Here is a 16,984-nt window from a genome sequence, read left to right as displayed (position 1 = left end):
CCAAAATCATATGACTTCACTCATATGATTTTGGTCTTTCTCTGACTAATTTCACTTAGCATAATACCCTCTAGTTCCATCCACGTAGTTGCAAATGGAAGATTTCATTCTTTTTTGGTTGTCGAGTAATAGTCCATTGTGTGTGTGTGTGTGTGTGTGTGTGTGTGTGTGTGTGTTTGTCTGTCTGTATGTATATATATATATATATATATATATATATATATACACACCACATCTTTATCCATTCATCTGTTGATAGACATTTGGGCTTTTTCCATGCTTTGGCTATTGTTGATAGTGCTGCTATAAACATTGGGGTGCATGTGCCCCTTCGAAACAGCACACCTGAATCCCTTGGATAAATACCTAGTAGTGCAATTGCTGGGTCGTAGGGTAGTTCTACTTTTAGTTTTTTGAGGAACCTCCATACTGTTTTCCAGAGTGGCTGCACCAGCTTGCATTCCCACCAAGAATGCAAAAGAGATCCTCTTTCTCCGCATTCTCGCCAACATCTGTTGTTGCCTGAGTTGTTAATATTAGTCATTCTCACAGGTGTGAGGTGGTATTTCATTGTGGTTATGATTTGTATTTCTCTGACGATGAGTGAGGTTGGGTATTTTTTCATGTGTCAGTTGGCCATCTGGATGTCTTCTTTGGAGAAATGTCTATTCATATGTTTTTCCCATTTCTTCACTGGATTATTTGTTTTTGGGATATTGAGTTTGATAAGTTCTTTATAGATTTTGGATGCTAACCCTTTACGGATATGTTGTTTGCAAATATCTTCTCTCATTCTGTTGGTTGCCTTTTAGCACATGTAGTAATTCTAACATTTCCTTTAAGAAACATTCTGGTTTTGTCAATAAGTTCTATTTTCTACTTATTTTTAAATTTTAAAATTATTTTGAATTCTTATGTTAGAGATGTCATCTGTTAATTTTCATTATATTTTGGGTCTCCTTGATTGACTCTTTGGAATTAAAATATTTATGTAGTTCTACTCCCTACATCATTGTTTTAGTTGAAGTACAGGTAATGTTGATCACTAACCTATTTTAATAGGTAGAAAAAAAACCTATGTAATCTCTTTCAAGTATTTTTACCTTGTCCCTGCTACTTTTAATAGTTATAGAAATTTAGAACTGGAAGGGACCTTAAGTTAATCTGGTCCAGCCCTTCACCTGATAAATAGGAAATCTTAAGTGTGAGTTCACTTCTCCTGGTTCTGTCCTTTGTCCTTTACAGTGGTACCTCTTTTGTCTGTTGGTCCATTGCCACACTAAAAGCTTGGGTCAAAATTTACATTGTTAAGAAAACTTGACCTTGTTAACTGTATTGTTTGCTCTACTCAAATATTTTATATACAGTTGACACAAAAGCATTTTGAACAAGAGGGTATTTTAGGAAAATTAATCTGGTATAGTATGTTATAGGTATATGGAGAGAATATGAGTAGCTTGGAAGGAATTTCACCTTGAATTCATTTTCACATTCATAATTAAAATAATAATTGTAGCAGATCTCTAAAAAGCAGTCCTGTCGTTTTCAAAAGTTCTTTAAGCCTATTACAGAGATCTTGTGAATACTGAAATAAAATGGAAGGTTTTCAGAGTTAGACATTTCCATTATATCGTACTGTGAGACGATAGGATTTGTTTTCTGTGTGTGTAGTGTGGGTGTATGTGTGTTTTCCACCTATTCAGTAGTATCGTCCAAATTAGAAATCCATATGGCATGACAAAATCAAATCTGCTTGACACCCACTTTTATGGGTTTGACAGTATTAATATTAACTAATGCTGACGTTTTACTTATTCTGGATAGAAACTTTTATTTTATATCTGATCAAGTTTCCCATAATATACTTTATTATATAGGATTTTAAAACCATAGTTATTATGCCTTATTGTTCTAAAATACACAATAGAGGAAAGGGCTACGCCTTCCTAAAAATTGTTTTTAATTTTTTTTTTTTATTTTTTTTTTTTAATTTTTTTTTTCAACGTTTTTAATTTATTTTTGGGACAGAGAGAGAGAGAGCATGAACGGGGGAGGGGCAGAGAGAGAGGGAGACACAGAATCGGAAACAGGCTCCAGGCTCCGAGCCATCAGCCCAGAGCCTGACGCGGGGCTCAAACTCACGGACCGCGAGATCGTGACCTGGCTGAAGTCGGACGCTTAACCGACTGCGCCACCCAGGCGCCCCAAAATTGTTTTTAATTTTTAAGTAATCTCTACACCCATTGTGGGGCTCGAACTCACATCCCTGAGATCAAGAGTCACCTATTCCAGCTACTGGGTCAGCTGGGTGCCCCCGGAAAGTGCTACCCTTCATCAGGCTTATCATTCTTCTGAAATGTGATCTTTTTCTTTTCCTTACCTTTCTCTTCATGAAATCATAGAAGAACTAATGAGCAAAAATTGTATATACTCTACCCAACCTTCTCAAGGCCCCCGCCCCCACCCCTATGTTTTATTACTATTTGCCTACCAGTGTGTGATTGCTTCAGATTATGAAAATAAAAGGTCATGAATGACTTAGAACAGTAAAAAACATTTTGGGATCCTTGGTAGACTTCATGATAAAACTGAATGAAACAGCACATAATAGATGCTTTGGACCAGTAGGGTTTTTATTTTTATTCTGCTCAAGACCAGTAAGTGCCTTGTCTTACATATCCAGGCAAATTAAAATTAAGAATTTGTCATAGACTTCAAGTACTGCTTGAGCCTCACACTGAGAGTGAGCCTATCGAGAACCTACAAACACTGGAATTGCAGGCATTTCCCCCTTTTAATCTAAAAACATGACATTAGTCTTATTATTTTTTTTCTTAATATTCAGAAAACTTGTGGGAATTACACAATAAAACCAAAGAACTGAAAGGAAACTGCCTAAAATCACCAATTCTTTTTATTCCATGTAAATGTAAATATAATGACAGCTCTTTTAAAGTGATAATAAACTGAGTCTTGATTTCTCTACACTGGTAAATGAAAATCCATGATTAGGAATAAGCAAGAAGAAACTTGAAATAATTGTCAGTTTTGTTCCATCTAAGTTCTTAAAAATGCCTATTGGTAAAATGTAAAATCTCCGTGCATATATTTAGTCACCTCTTCCCCCAGCCCCCGTATACTTACTCTTACAAACAGATCTGGTTTGGGATGCTGAAGTCTTTTCCAGTGTCTTTTTATTTCTGATTCTGTTTCCTTCTTTTTTTAAACTACTTTGTTTTTATGTTACAACTTTTCTGATTTCTTAGAATTTTTCTTTGCTCCTTTTGCACCTTTACTGTGTCAGGTGAGCTTAGTATCAAAGTGTCAGTTTCCCACCAAAGTAATTTCTTTGAGCTACTACTGAGATTGCATTGAATTCATGGTTTCTTTTCAAAGTAATTGATATCTTTACAGTGTTGAGTATTCCTAGATTATGGTAGATATTTCTCTTCACTCAGATACTCTTTTAATGTCTTTGAATAAAGTTTTATTTTTTTTTTAATTTTTTTAATGTTTATTGATTTTTGAAAGACAGAGACAGAGCATGAGCGGGGGGGTGGGGGGGGCGGGTAGAGAAAGAGAGGGAGACACAGAATCCAAAGCATGCTCCAGGCTCTGAGCTGTCAGCACAGAGACTGACATGGGTCTTGAACTCACGAACTGTGAGATCATGACCTGAGCAGAAGTCGGATGCTTACCCAACTGAGCCACCCAAGCGCCCCATAAAGTTTTATTTTTAATTGCAGTGTGATTCATGTAACATAAAACTCACCATTTTAAAGTGTATAACTCAGTGATGTTTAGTATATTCTCTATCTTATACAATCATTATCACTCTCCAATTCCAGAATATTTCCGTCACTCCAAAATGAAAACCCCATACTTATGATCAGTTACTCTTCTATTATCCCCTCCTCCAGACCCTGGAAACTCCTAGGCTAGTTTTTGTTTGTAGATTTGTCTATCTGGGCATTTCATGTGAATAGAATCATACAAGTCCTAGAATGTGGTCTTTAATGTCTGACTTCTTTTACTTAGCATACTGGTTTTAAAGTCCATCCATGCTATAGCATGTATCAGTACTTTCCTTTTTATGGCTGTATTATATTCCATTGTATGAATACGCCACATTTTGTTTATCAGTTGATGGACATTTGCTTAGCTTCTACTTTTTAGCTCTTATGAATAATGCTTCTGTGAACCTTCAGGTGCAAGTTTTTGTGTAAAAACATGTTTTCAGCTCTTGAGTATACACCTGGAATGGAATTGCTGGATCATATAGTCACTCAACTCTTTGAAGAACTATCAAACTCTTGTATAGTAGCTGTATCATTTTATGTTTGTACCAGCAATGAGTCAGATTTCTGACTTCTCCATCCTCACCAATACTTGTTGTTTTCTTTCTTTTCTTTTTTTGTGTTATAACCATCTTTGTGGGTATGAAGTATTCACTCATTGTGGTTTTGATTTGCATTTCTATAGTGAGTAATGATGTCTAGCATCCTTTCATGTGCTTGTTGGCCAATGTATATCTTCTTTGCAGAACTGTCTATTCAAATGCTTTGCCCTTTTTAAAATTGGAGTATTTGCCCTTTTTTTTTTTGAGTCCTAAGAATTTATTTATATCTTAGATAGTAGATCCTTAGTAGGTATATGATTTGCAAGGGGCACCTGGGTGGATTAGTTGGTTAAGCATCCGACTCTTGATTTTGGCTCAGGTCACGATCTTATGGTCATGAGATTGAGCCCCACATTGGGCTCCACGCTGGGCATGGAACCTGCCTGAGATTCCCTCTCCCTCTCCCTCTCCCTCTCCCTCTTCCTCCCTTCGGCCCCTCCCCTGCTTGCTTGCTCTCTTTCTCTCAAAAAACAAAACATGATTTGCAGATATTTTCTTCTTTTCCTTGGATTGTCTTTTCACTTTCTTGATAGTGTCCTTTGAAGCAGAGAAGGTTTTAATATGATGAAGTTCAGTTTATTTTTTCTTGAGTTTCTTATCTAAGAAACCATTGCATAATTCAAGGTTGAAAAAATTTATACCTTTCCTTCCTCTTAAGAGTTTTAATTATTTCATGTAGATCTGGTCCATTTTGAGGTAATTTTTGTATAGTGTATGAGTTAAAGGATCAAATTCATTCTTTTGCATCCATTTGTCCCAGCACCATTTGTTGAACAGACTATTCTTTCCCTCTTAAGTGATCTTGATACCCTTGTTGAAATTTAACTGTCTATATAGATCTATGGTTTATTTCTGGACTGTTAATTCTATTCCATTTGTCTATATGTTTATCTTTATGCCAGTATCATGCCATTTGATTACTGTAACAAGTTTTGAAATTGGGAAGTGTGAGTTCTCCAGCATTGTTCTTTTTCAGTATTGTTTTGACAATTTGGGGTGTCTTATTGCCATACAAATTTTGGGATCAACTTGTTCCGTATCTGCAGAAAAAGGCAGTTGGAAAGGAAAATTGAGGAATTGCATTGACCTTATAGATCAATTTAGGGAGTATTGCCATTTTCAAAATGTTGTTTTCAATTCCATGAACACGGGATGTCTTTTATTTATTTAGATCTTCTTCAGTAAAGTTTTATTTTTATCTTCATATGAGTCTTGCACATTATTGTTAGTTGTGCTTCTGAGTTTTTGTAGTCTTCAATATAAGGATATTTTAGCATTAAATATTTTTTTAGCTTTGTAAGTTTTTATTTTAATTCCAGTTAGTTTAACATACAGTGTTATATTAGTTTTAGGTGTATAGCATATTTTTTTTTTAATTCACTAATCCTGCTATATAGGAAAGTTGTTGATTTTATCAGGGATAAACAAACAGACCCAAAGAATAGAATAGAAAGCTTAAAAACACCCACACATAGATGCTTATGTGACTTAAGACAAAGGTACCATGGGAATTTAATGAGGGGGGAAAAGATGGTCTTTTCAATAAATTGTGCTGAAACAATTGGACTTCCATAAGGTATAACATGAACATTCACCACTACCTTATACCACATAAAAAATTAATTTGAGTTGAATTACAGACCAAAATGTCAAAGGAAGAACAATACAACTTCCCTAAAAATGGATTATTTTCATAACCGTAGTCAAAGATTTATCGAAAAGGCCACAAAAAATACTAGTCATTTAAAAAAAAAAAAAAAGGACTGTATTTAAATTAAGAACTTGTTCATCAGTGGATCTTATTAAAGAGTGAAAGGACAAGCCATAAACAGGAGAAGATATTTATGACATATTATTGACAAAGGACTCTATAAACCAATAGAAAAATGAGCAAAAAGATAAATAGGAACTTCAAAAAAGAGGATATTTGAATGAGCAGTAAGTATGTTTGTCATCAGAAAAATAAATATTCAAACCTCAACAACATAATCTGTAGACCCACTAAAGTGTGAAACACTGCTGATGCTAAATGTTGGTGGCAGTGTGGAGCTACTGAAACTCTCAGATATTGCTGGTAGAAGTGTACAGTAGTCATCTACTTTGAGAAAATGTTTGATGTTTTTACTAAAGCCAAATTTACATCTCCCTTATAACCTAGCAATTCCATTCCTAGGATATATACCCATGAGAAATGAGTGCAGATGTTTCACACCCACCAGAGATGTGTAGCATCATGTTCATAGTATCCCTAAGTATAGAAGCCTCATATTGGAAACAATCCAAATGCTCTGTAGTAGAACGGATACATTTTGTTATTTTTATACAGCGGGGTACTAAACTGCAGTACAAAAGAACACATGCTAATGCTACATACAACAACATGGATGAATCTCACAGACACAATATTGAGGGAAAGAATCCAGACACAGAAGAAGACATACTATATGAGGGCATGTAAAATGAACAGGTGAAACCAGGCATCGTGGTAACAAATGGTTATAGCGGTTATCTCAGGATTTGGGGGAAGGAAGAGGAACAAAGAAGCTTTCTGTGGTACTGGAAATGTTTTGTATTTGATCTGGGTGGTTGGTACATGAAGGTGTAACATGATAAAGATTCATTGATCTGTATGCATGTCAGGCATTTGCACTTCACTGTGTGTGTGTATACTTTAATTTTAAAAGTAACATGCATATATAGAGAGAGATTGAATAAAATAGGCACCATACTTAGACCCAATTTTTCAATTCAAAACTTGCCCTTTACAAGAGATGAAGGATGTTGACAAAGGGCAACCAAGATACCGTCAGTTTTTTACAGGACTTCACAAGTAAGTCATAGGAGAGGAAACCTGCGGGCAGGGGTTGTCTTTCTTTCCGGAGAGAAGAAAATCATGGTGAGTATTTTGAAAAGGAGTTTTAAAGCAAGTGATTACTCAAAGATTTTAAGTCTATTGCCTAGCAGTACATGCGTGACAATTGCTACTATGTTTCTAGTGGGGAGGGATATGGTGCATTTGAGATGGTAGAAAGACTGAGAATCTGCTCTGGAGCATTTCTTCATTGCCATTAAAATTCCTTGCTTTGCCTGTTCTGTAAGGGTCACTGAACATTCGAGCATGTATAGCTCAGTAAAATTCAGTTATACCAACATTGTAAGTTTTTATAATTTCCTAAAGTTTAGTAAACTACTTCAGAGGTTTTCCTATTTTTATGGGAGTGCAGGGTCAAAAACTAGTGAAAGAGAACAATTAACTCCTGAAATTCTGTTCCATGATTAACTTCATTTTGTTAGTATGAATTTAAATGTTCATGGGTCATTAATATTCTTTAAATAATGAATGACAATGCTGATAGTTTAATTTATGATTAGCTTTCTGTTCACTAATCAGTATGTATTTGAAGGAATATTTTTAAGAAGTAAAGCATCTAGAATACCTATTTGATTTTACCATGTAGTAGGTTAGTGCAGCTAAGTAGATTAACCCTTAATGTCCATGAGAAGTATCTTAAACTAGTTCCAAGGTGAGTAAGTTGAGTGGAAAGTGTAATGATAATAACAACAGCTATCAGGAAGTATCAGGGCCTTCAGTAGTCTTAGATGAATGCAAAGGTGATGTTCTTTGAAGAGCGTATCTTCTTTGCTCCCTACAACAGATCTTGTAAGACTAGAATCCTTCAAATGTTACTTCAGATCCAAGTACCTCTCTGTCTTTGACCTGTTCTTAGGAAAGGAGGTGAGGAAATAGACATGGTGACCCTCAGTCCAGAGCTCCTACTACTAATGATTTTGGGCTCTTATTCCTGCTAGTGCACCTCCCTATATGTCCTCGATTTGGATTGCTCCACTGAGGAAAAGATCTTCTGCCTCTGACACTAATTGGACATTAGCTTCTATTCTTTTTATCATGTCTCATCTTTATGAGGATAAGCAAAGAGTATTATTGCAATAGTTAATGGAAGAAATCTTAAAGAAAATGTAAAATTACTGTAAAATAGAGGAATCAAATGTCAGGGGAAATCTGTGCACATAAGCAAGCTGGCACTGAGTAGTCGTAAAACATGAGACGTGCCTTTCCTGATACTTAGGAACTCATTGAAGGCCACTTCAATTAAGTAACCTATTGAGAACTGAAATGTCTATAAAAGACATAATCTGATTTATGACTCACATATGGAAAGTGCTGTTTTTAGTGCTTATAAAGAGTAGAGTTTCTTCACGTAATCCAAAGATGGAACAAACAGGACAGATACCTGAAATAATATGTATTTTTAGTTCTAAACAAGAGAACAGGGAAACAGTGCTAATTAATGAAAGAGCATGTTTGTAATGTAACAAGATTTAAACCTAGAATTAGGTTATGATACACTCAGTGACTATGAGGCACAGTAAAGAAGTATAAGGGATTAAAAACATTTTGCTCTAAGTAATGACACTGAAAAACTGTATTTGATAAATAGGACAGTTTTGGCAGAGAACTTAAGGTCACTCTATTTATTAATCCTACAAATGTCTAATATTATTTTTTAACGTGTATTAATGTGTAAAATATTAGGGAAACATTTTTACGTTGTAAGCATTTTCAGTGAAAATTGATGGTGTTTCTGTTATTCCAAATTACATTTTCCTTTTTTCGTTTTTTTTTCCCCCTAGGAAACTGACTGGACACTCTTTCCACATGGGCTATAGCATGGCAATTTTGAATGGCATTGTAGCTGCTTTTACTGTAGCATGGTGCCTCATGTAAACCTACACCGAAGCAATATTTTTGGCAAAACCTAGTCATGATTGCTTTGTAATCACAGGGAAGAACATCATTTGCCTACTCAGAAGACCAAGAAACCTGCTGTTCGTTATGTGGTTCAGATATGTATCATATCATCGACATTATGGAGGACCATCTTTTGTTGTTGTTGTTTTTTAAAGGAGGACCTTCATAACCATCATTCTAGAGCTTAGGCATTGAGAATATCTGAGTATTAAGTTTCAAGTAATTTCTTAAAAGTGTAAGATGTTTACCTCATCTTTTTACTTTTGTATGTGTTGTCCTTATAAATTATAGAAAACATTTTAATGGAGATCAAACATAAAAACTTGAATACAGGGCAATGCTTACCTTGCTATCTATAATACTACATTTTTGCTAAGAAGTACTAGTAGTACTGTTTAACTGAAATGGAAATACTTCTTATTTATTCATTAAATGAGGAAAGCAAACAATGCCTACTACTTTGACATTTTATAGAAGCTACTTTTAAATCAGAATATTTAGTTTTCAGTAGTCATATAATCAGTAGAAGGGTGCATTTATATTTTTTAATGGAGTATAGTTCCTTATGCGGTTTTTGGTTTTGTTTTTTTTTTTTACATATTTTCTACTGCATACTGAATTTGTATGTTTTTAAAATTGTTACATTAGACAAATGTAAATGTTATTTTTTAGTTGGTGCAAACCTAATACCTACAATTTTAAATGAGTATTTTGTCTTTTAAAAAAAGCAAAACAAAAGCAAACAAACAAAAAAAAACCCACCAAAAAAGACAAACTGCACTGATCTGAGTTTAAAATTAAATAAACCTATTTTAGCAAAAAAGGACTGAAAAAAAAGTAAGTTACTTAAGCCATTAAAATATTAAGAAATTTGAATTGTTCACTATTTCTGTTTCTAGTTGCAATATTTGTCTTGGTGTATATATGGTTACTCCAACAGAACTGATATTATTTTGTTTTTAATAAATATAAATCTGAAATTTTTATATTTAGAAATGCTTGAACTACTTTGTTTTTAATCTCAAAATTCTAGTTACCAAAATAGAAAGAAGGTATTTTGATACAATGTATATATGTGTAAGTTTTTTATATATAGTTTCATAATTTTCCTATTTAAATGTTCTATAATTGTGGTGTTAGTTTTTGTTTTCATAGCAATTAAGCTTAATTGTTCCCACTTCCTTTCTAAATACCTGTTTAGAAAGTCACTTCAATTTTTAGAAAGATAGACCATTTAAAATGCTATTTTCTCTGGCCATGGAACAACTTATCTTAGGAAAGCATTGTGTAGCAAAACTACTTTATTCAGGCTAAATGGGAAATGAATATGTGCAGTATGTTCCTGTTATCTGCTAAGTGTTGTTACTGAGTAAATGATTTGATATTTCTAAAAGTCTTAACACTTTTTTACTACTCAAAAACGTTTCATTGGAAATAACAAATTGTGCTTCAATTTATCTGAAGTGTTTACATTAATATGGGCGGAGATGTGTGTGTGTGTGTGTGTGTGTGTGTGTGTGTGTGTGTGTGTGTACACACTTACATACATATACAAATCCCATGGCTTAAAGTATTCCTTCTAAAGTGGTTGTTGAAATGAATTTTTTTTTCACTCCCTGCCTTCCTCCTCATACCCTCCCAGTTCTTCCTAAGTTGTAACAAAATTAGTTTTTCTTTTCTCCACCCTTCAAAGCCCTCTCCCTCAAATTTGGATAGTCCTTCCAGATCTTTGTGTCATATGACTAGGAAAAATATTACAGTACATCTTCTATATGTAGGTATCTTTAAGATACTACATTTATATATAATATAAATACATATAGATATATATCTATAAGATATTTCTTTTGGAGAGCTATTTCTGCTGGCCTAACACTTCTTTTTCTTGGGAAGTTCCTGTCTCCAGTCCATCATAAGGTCCAAATATAAATCATCCTTCTTCCATAGCAGAGTGATTGGCTAAGGATAGGTACATAACCAAAGCTGGGACAGTCCTAGTTTTTCATCTCTCTTAGCCTCTGTGATCACAACAAGCGTGCCAGCAAGGTTGGATTTCAATGAAAAACCCTCTTCCTGGTTTATAGAGAATGTCTTCTCATTGTATCCTCACATGGTAGAGAGAGGGCTAGCTGTCTTCCTCTTACACTAATTTCATCATGGGGCCTCCACCCTAATGACCTAATTACCTCCCATAGGCAGGTAATTTAGAAATGCTGTTTTTTTTGGGGATTAGAGTTTCAACAAATGAATTTAGGGAGGGGACAAACCTGCAGCCCATAAAAATATCCAGTATCAAACGTAGGTTCTTTGAAAGATAGGTTTCTAGTAAAAACATTTTAAGAGGTTTTCTGTATTTGTTCATTTTCCCATTTCTCTTCATGTTCCTGATTGTATCAGGACCTTATATTGCCAACAGCAGAAACCATCTGAATACCTTGAGAAAAAGGGAGTTTATTGGAAGGATATCCAGTGGCTCTCAGAACTGGTGGGCAGGAACCAGGACATACTAGTGGTGGAAAGTACAGGAAGAGGAAGCAAAGAGTCTGCTTGATAGTGGGAGCAGCCTGGTCAGGATGATATAATGAATCCTTCCTGTCATTTTTTCTTGTTCCTTGCAAGATTAGCTCAGGGTTCAGAGTCCTTGGAGAGAGTGCCTAGTTGGCCAAGATTGGGTCATGTGCCTATTCTTTTGGTTTCTGTAGTTGAAGGTAACAACCGGAACTCTTCTGGGATGGGTGAATGTGTAATCATCAAAAAAGACAAATGTTCACTACAGTTCACTCTTGGCTATTCAGTTTCCACACACATTCCATTCCTTTTATATTTAAATTTCCAAAAATACTCCTACCCAACAGTGCAGCTATTGTTTACTGTATTCATGGCCAAGGCCTTTGGATTATGTTCATTTTTCAAGTTTTGCTACATTCTCATTGATGTTATGCAAATCATGCTAATTAAACAGTCATTTTAGTACTAACACAGACAACAGAAAGAGATGGGAAATTTGTTCAAATACATGTTACATATGACAGCAAGGAAATACAGGTGGAAGTTATTGTCTTATTTAAGTGCCTTAGACTTTACTTCTGCATCTATTCTTTTATTTTTGTTTTGGCTACTGCCTTGACCAACTATGTTTCTTCCCTGAGAGAGTGACCAAATTTAGACAGGTCTAAGCTCTTGTTTCTTTTATCACTATATTTGGCAACGTAACAATACCCCTCAGACAATCTTCAGTTTTCCTTCCATACTCTTCCCTGCTCTTATTTGTGAAGCAAGTGTATCATAAGGTTAAAACCCCAACTAACATGGCAACCCTCTTTTTTTTTTTTTTTTTGCAAGATTACCTGGTGGCATAAAGAAGCCAAAATTACCATGTGGCTGTTTGAACTTCCAGTTACTTTCAACTAACTCCTAAGTACTAAAATCTATAAAAACAGTAGAGTATGGAGTCAGAGGAACAAAAAGCAAATGTTTTATTAGAGGATAATTGGGTGAAATAGAGGCTTCTTAGTTCTTGGAGCTAATACAGGAATGGGAGAAGTAGCATTAAAAATCAGTTGTTGAATATAAACACTGCATTGGGAGTGTTGTCTTTTAGCTGACTTTATAACTAAGTCTTCAAGCACTTTATCTTATGTCTCCTGTGTAATAAGTTCCTTGGCCAGAACAATGTGTGGGAATTCATGATAATGTATAATTATTTAGTAAATCCATAAATGGTGGTGCTGCCAGAAATGTCAAGGGCAAAAAAAGCAAAAAACCCATATTGTGTATCAATGAGGACAAAACTAAAACATTACCTCTTCTAATGAAATGAGTTGGTTACCAGGTAGCTGGCTGACTCCCAAGATATGTTACCAGTAGAAGTGCTCTAGGCAAAAGCGAAGTGGGGAAAGTAGAGAAGGTTAGGGAGGGGAGGAGGCAGTTGCCAGAAAAGCCTCTGAAAGTGCAGTTCTGTTTGTACACCATCCTTGCTATCTTGGCACTTTGTTAATACTCCCATTTAGCACTGGCTTGACAAGATACTTACATTTACAGAAAAGGTTATCTTGTTACCTAATTATTCAGGGCCTCTCTCACAGTGAGGGCTTTGCTGTGAGCATTAACATAGCTCAGAAACGTGCTCACATTCTGGGTCCATTTTAAGAAATCCACCTATATACCCCTTCCAACCTTTCTTAAGTTGGCACCAATCCTTTTCCAAGCACCCAAGAATCCAGCCAAACCCCAAGTTCACTTTCCATGAATATTCATAATCTTATTTCATACCATATCCCTTCAAGCCAAGGAGACAAAATGAACTGCTCAAGTCCCTAGGAGGACTGACTGTCCTCTCCTTTGCTGCCAGCCATGAACAGGGGATTTAATGCTCCCCACCATCTCCTTTGTGGCTGGTAGTAACATAATACACAGAACCACCTATAAGTCAAGCTTGAATTTTTTTCCAACATCAAGTTATCCATACGGAGTTCTTGTGAGGTGATAGTTGTGAATTGAATGAAAAGAGGCAGCATGGCAGAAGAGCATACTGGGAATGTGATCACACAACTTATGTCTTTAGGACTGGCTCAGGACACTTTTCTGGATGATAGAACTCAAAGGATTCACTTAGGTCAGTGATTCTCAGCTGAAGGCAATTTTGCTTCTCAGGGGGTAAAATACAACAATTTAATGAAATATTTAGAGACATTTTTGATTGTCACAATTGTGGAGTGCTACTGGCAACTAGTTGATAAACCAGAGATGCAGCTAAACATCTATAATACTCAGGGCACCTCCCCACAATAGAAAGTAATTTGGGCCCAAATATCAACAGTGCCAAGGTTGAGAATCCCTGATTTATATTTATTATGTCTAGATAATATCCTGTTTAGAATGGACAGCCAGGATCAAGGTTACCTGGAGTTCCAAGATCAGGTGTTCATTCTCAAAAAGACCAGATAGAATATGCTGTTTCTCAAGATGAGAGAGTTACTAGCCTGAGAGGACTTGTCTCTGTGCCAGTACCCATTTGGACCTCTGGCTGGCAAGGTCTGTCACAGACACTAGTCATTAACTACAGTGACCTTGTATATTATTAACGTTTCTCACATACTACTACTTCTGGTCAAACAATTCAGTTCACTTAAAAAAAAAAAAAAATGCTTCCACAAAGGTTATATACAACAATGCTGTTGAATTGGAAACTGAAACCAGACCACATTTGGCCATTTCAAGTACCTTAAAGCCCTGTGTACTGTCAAAATGGGTGGTAAGGTACTGAGTGTAGTGGTTGATAATCCACCAAGGGGAAATCAAGTTACTGCTACACAATGAGTATGGACAAAACCCCACAGGCTCTGAGTTGCTTCCTTCTTAGACTCTCAAGTTAGAATATTTTAAATAGTCTTAACACAGACAGGGGCTTAAATTCCTCAGGAATAAGGTTTTAGTCACCCCACTGGATAAAAAACCTACACCTATTAAGAATTCTGGCTGAAAGTCAAGGGAACATGGAATGGGATTGGATAAACTAAGTCATGAATACTATCTAGGGTCTCATGACCAGTTTCAAAAACAGAGCTATATAGCCTCTACCTATATTCCTTTCTATGGCATGTGTGTTTCTAAACCAAATTTAGCTTTACTTTTTTGTTTCTTCCATTGTTATGTATAGGATTTTTGACATTGGCTGATCTAATGTGCATAGATTGCAGAATATTGTGATGGGATTACTATAGAACTGGGGAGGAAGTTGGTTAAGCGTTGGACTCTTGATTTTGGCTCAGGTCATGATCTCGCGGTTTGTGAGTTAGAGCCCCACGTAGGCCTCTGTGCTGACAGCGTGGAGCCTGCTTGGGATTCTCTCTCTCCTCTCTCTGTCCCTCCCCTGCTCCACGCACACTCTCTCTCTCTCAAAATAAATAAGTAAACTTAAAAAAAAAAAAAAACAACTAAGAATTCATTGCATATCAACTTTTCACCACTACATGTCCACAAAACTTCTTTGAAAAACTTTGTCCTACCATGATTTCTGCCACCTGGACTCATTGCTTTTACTACTAATTTTAAAAACTATCATATACTATCCAGCCTTTCTATTTTGTAATGACTCATCTTCCTAAAGACTCTTTTAGACTGTTTTTTAATGTACACAATACTTAGGCTGAAGCTTACAGCAGGTGCTCAGTAAGTGTGACATTTATTGAACATTTAATCTGCATAGAATTACAAATTTGTGTAAGGAAAAATTAAAAATAATTTTGGAAGAAGTAACCTCAGATCTTGTGTATCTTATATAGACACTAAGAAAACTTCCTATAAACATGTGTTTCCTACACTTGTACAAATACTGTTTTGTAAAATACTGAAATTTTTCAGAAATATAAAGGTAAAAGGAATGTATAATTGTGATTTTTAAAATAAAACCTATTCTTGGATTTCTTTTAGATCTGAGCATTTTCAGTGCCATTGGATTTAGCAGATAAGTGGTACAAATAAAGGACAATCTAAATGTAATTTATTTAGATTTTCATAAATTAATATATCAGAACCAGCCTCCATAGTAAAGTGGTCTTACGTATAGAATTACTGGGATAAAGACCTAAGTGATACAAAACTATAAGTCATTGCTCTGAGTAAAGAAGTATCCAACAATGGAAGATGGTTTGTCAAACATCAGTGCTTAGGATGGTAATTTTTGCTTATAATCTGAAGAAGTTGTGTTCAACAAAACTTCCAAATTCACAATGACACTAAACTCTCATATATACTGAAATTTAGAAGAAACTGTGTAAGAATATCCCAGGAAGACATACAAAAGGGCAGAACAATGACAGTTGATAGTGGACAACTTGACAACATTATGGGGAAAAAGTGCAAATGTGTATGTAAGGGACCGCTAGGAAAAGTGTTACAAACAAATTGAAATACATACTTTGAGTTAAAGTTCTGACCTCTGCTACTCAAGAAAAAGTCAGAAATGTTTCAAATCCATGCTGAAAAAATGGGCCCAAATTGAGTGTAAGAAGTCCTCAGTTTGAAATTTTTAAGCTTAAAAGTGTGTGTGTGTGGGGGGAGTACTCACAAGTATTTTATTTTTTTATTTCTATTTTTTAAAGTTTTTTTTGAGACTGCGCATGCACATGAGTTGGGGAGAGACAGAGCGGGAGAGAGTGAAGCAGGCTCCACTCTGTCAGTACAGAGCCTGATGTGGGGCTTGATCCCACAACTGTGAGATGACTTGAGCCAAAATCAAGAGTTGGAAGCTTAACTGATTGAGACACCCAGGTGCCCTGCTATAATATACTTTACAAACTTATCTTTTGGTTTCACTGTTCATATACCATGGAGGGTAGTTTGTTACATTTTTTGCATTACCTATATCCTTAAGATTTATGTTTTAAATACCAAGAAATTTCTAATTGTTTAAGATTTTAATTGTTAGATTGGGGGAGTATCTGCCTGTTTTGCATAGCAATAAACTACTAAAATTATTTAAATTTCTTATCTAAGATTTTTTTCTAGGAAAAACTAAGGTGTTTTTTGTTTGTTTGTTTGTTTTTCCACTGATTTTATTTCTGAGACTCTTCTACAAAGTAGAAATTTAGTTCTTATTGGGGAACAAATAGGAACTATTAATGGTTTTTATTTATAAAATATACGTCCATGATTCTTTTTTTGTGTCTGTAGACTTCTACTTGCCATGAGGTGAAGTATAAAAATTTGTTTTTGTTTTTTTAACTTTGAGAGAGAGCATGAGCTCTAGTGGGGGAGGGGCAGAGAGAGAGGTAGAGAAAGACTCCCAAGCATCATCAGCATAGAGCCCAATG

The 16,984-nt window shown here is 35.3% G+C and overlaps 1 protein-coding gene across 2 annotated transcripts in view; it reads left to right on the top strand.

Moving 5' to 3' along the window:
• ARL6IP6 (ADP ribosylation factor like GTPase 6 interacting protein 6) overlaps positions 1-10,563 on the top strand; it is a 41,227-nt gene extending 30,664 nt beyond the window's left edge. The window contains exons 4-5 of one of the 2 annotated variants that reach the window (XM_049615641.1): positions 7,220-7,295; positions 9,053-10,563. In XM_049615641.1, the coding sequence (XP_049471598.1) occupies positions 7,220-7,295; positions 9,053-9,088 (112 nt within the window). In that variant the 3' untranslated portion in view covers positions 9,089-10,563. The remainder of the gene's footprint in view (positions 1-7,219; positions 7,296-9,052) is intronic. The other variant, XM_049615642.1, reaches the window with a different exon arrangement.
• The last annotated feature ends 6,421 nt before the right edge of the window (positions 10,564-16,984 follow it).

The sequence above is a fragment of the Panthera uncia genome (assembly GCF_023721935.1).
Source record: "Panthera uncia isolate 11264 chromosome C1 unlocalized genomic scaffold, Puncia_PCG_1.0 HiC_scaffold_3, whole genome shotgun sequence".
Lineage (NCBI taxonomy): Eukaryota > Metazoa > Chordata > Mammalia > Carnivora > Felidae > Panthera > Panthera uncia.
The sequence above is the reverse complement of the archived record's forward strand: the minus strand, read 5'-3'. Positions and strand labels throughout refer to the sequence as shown.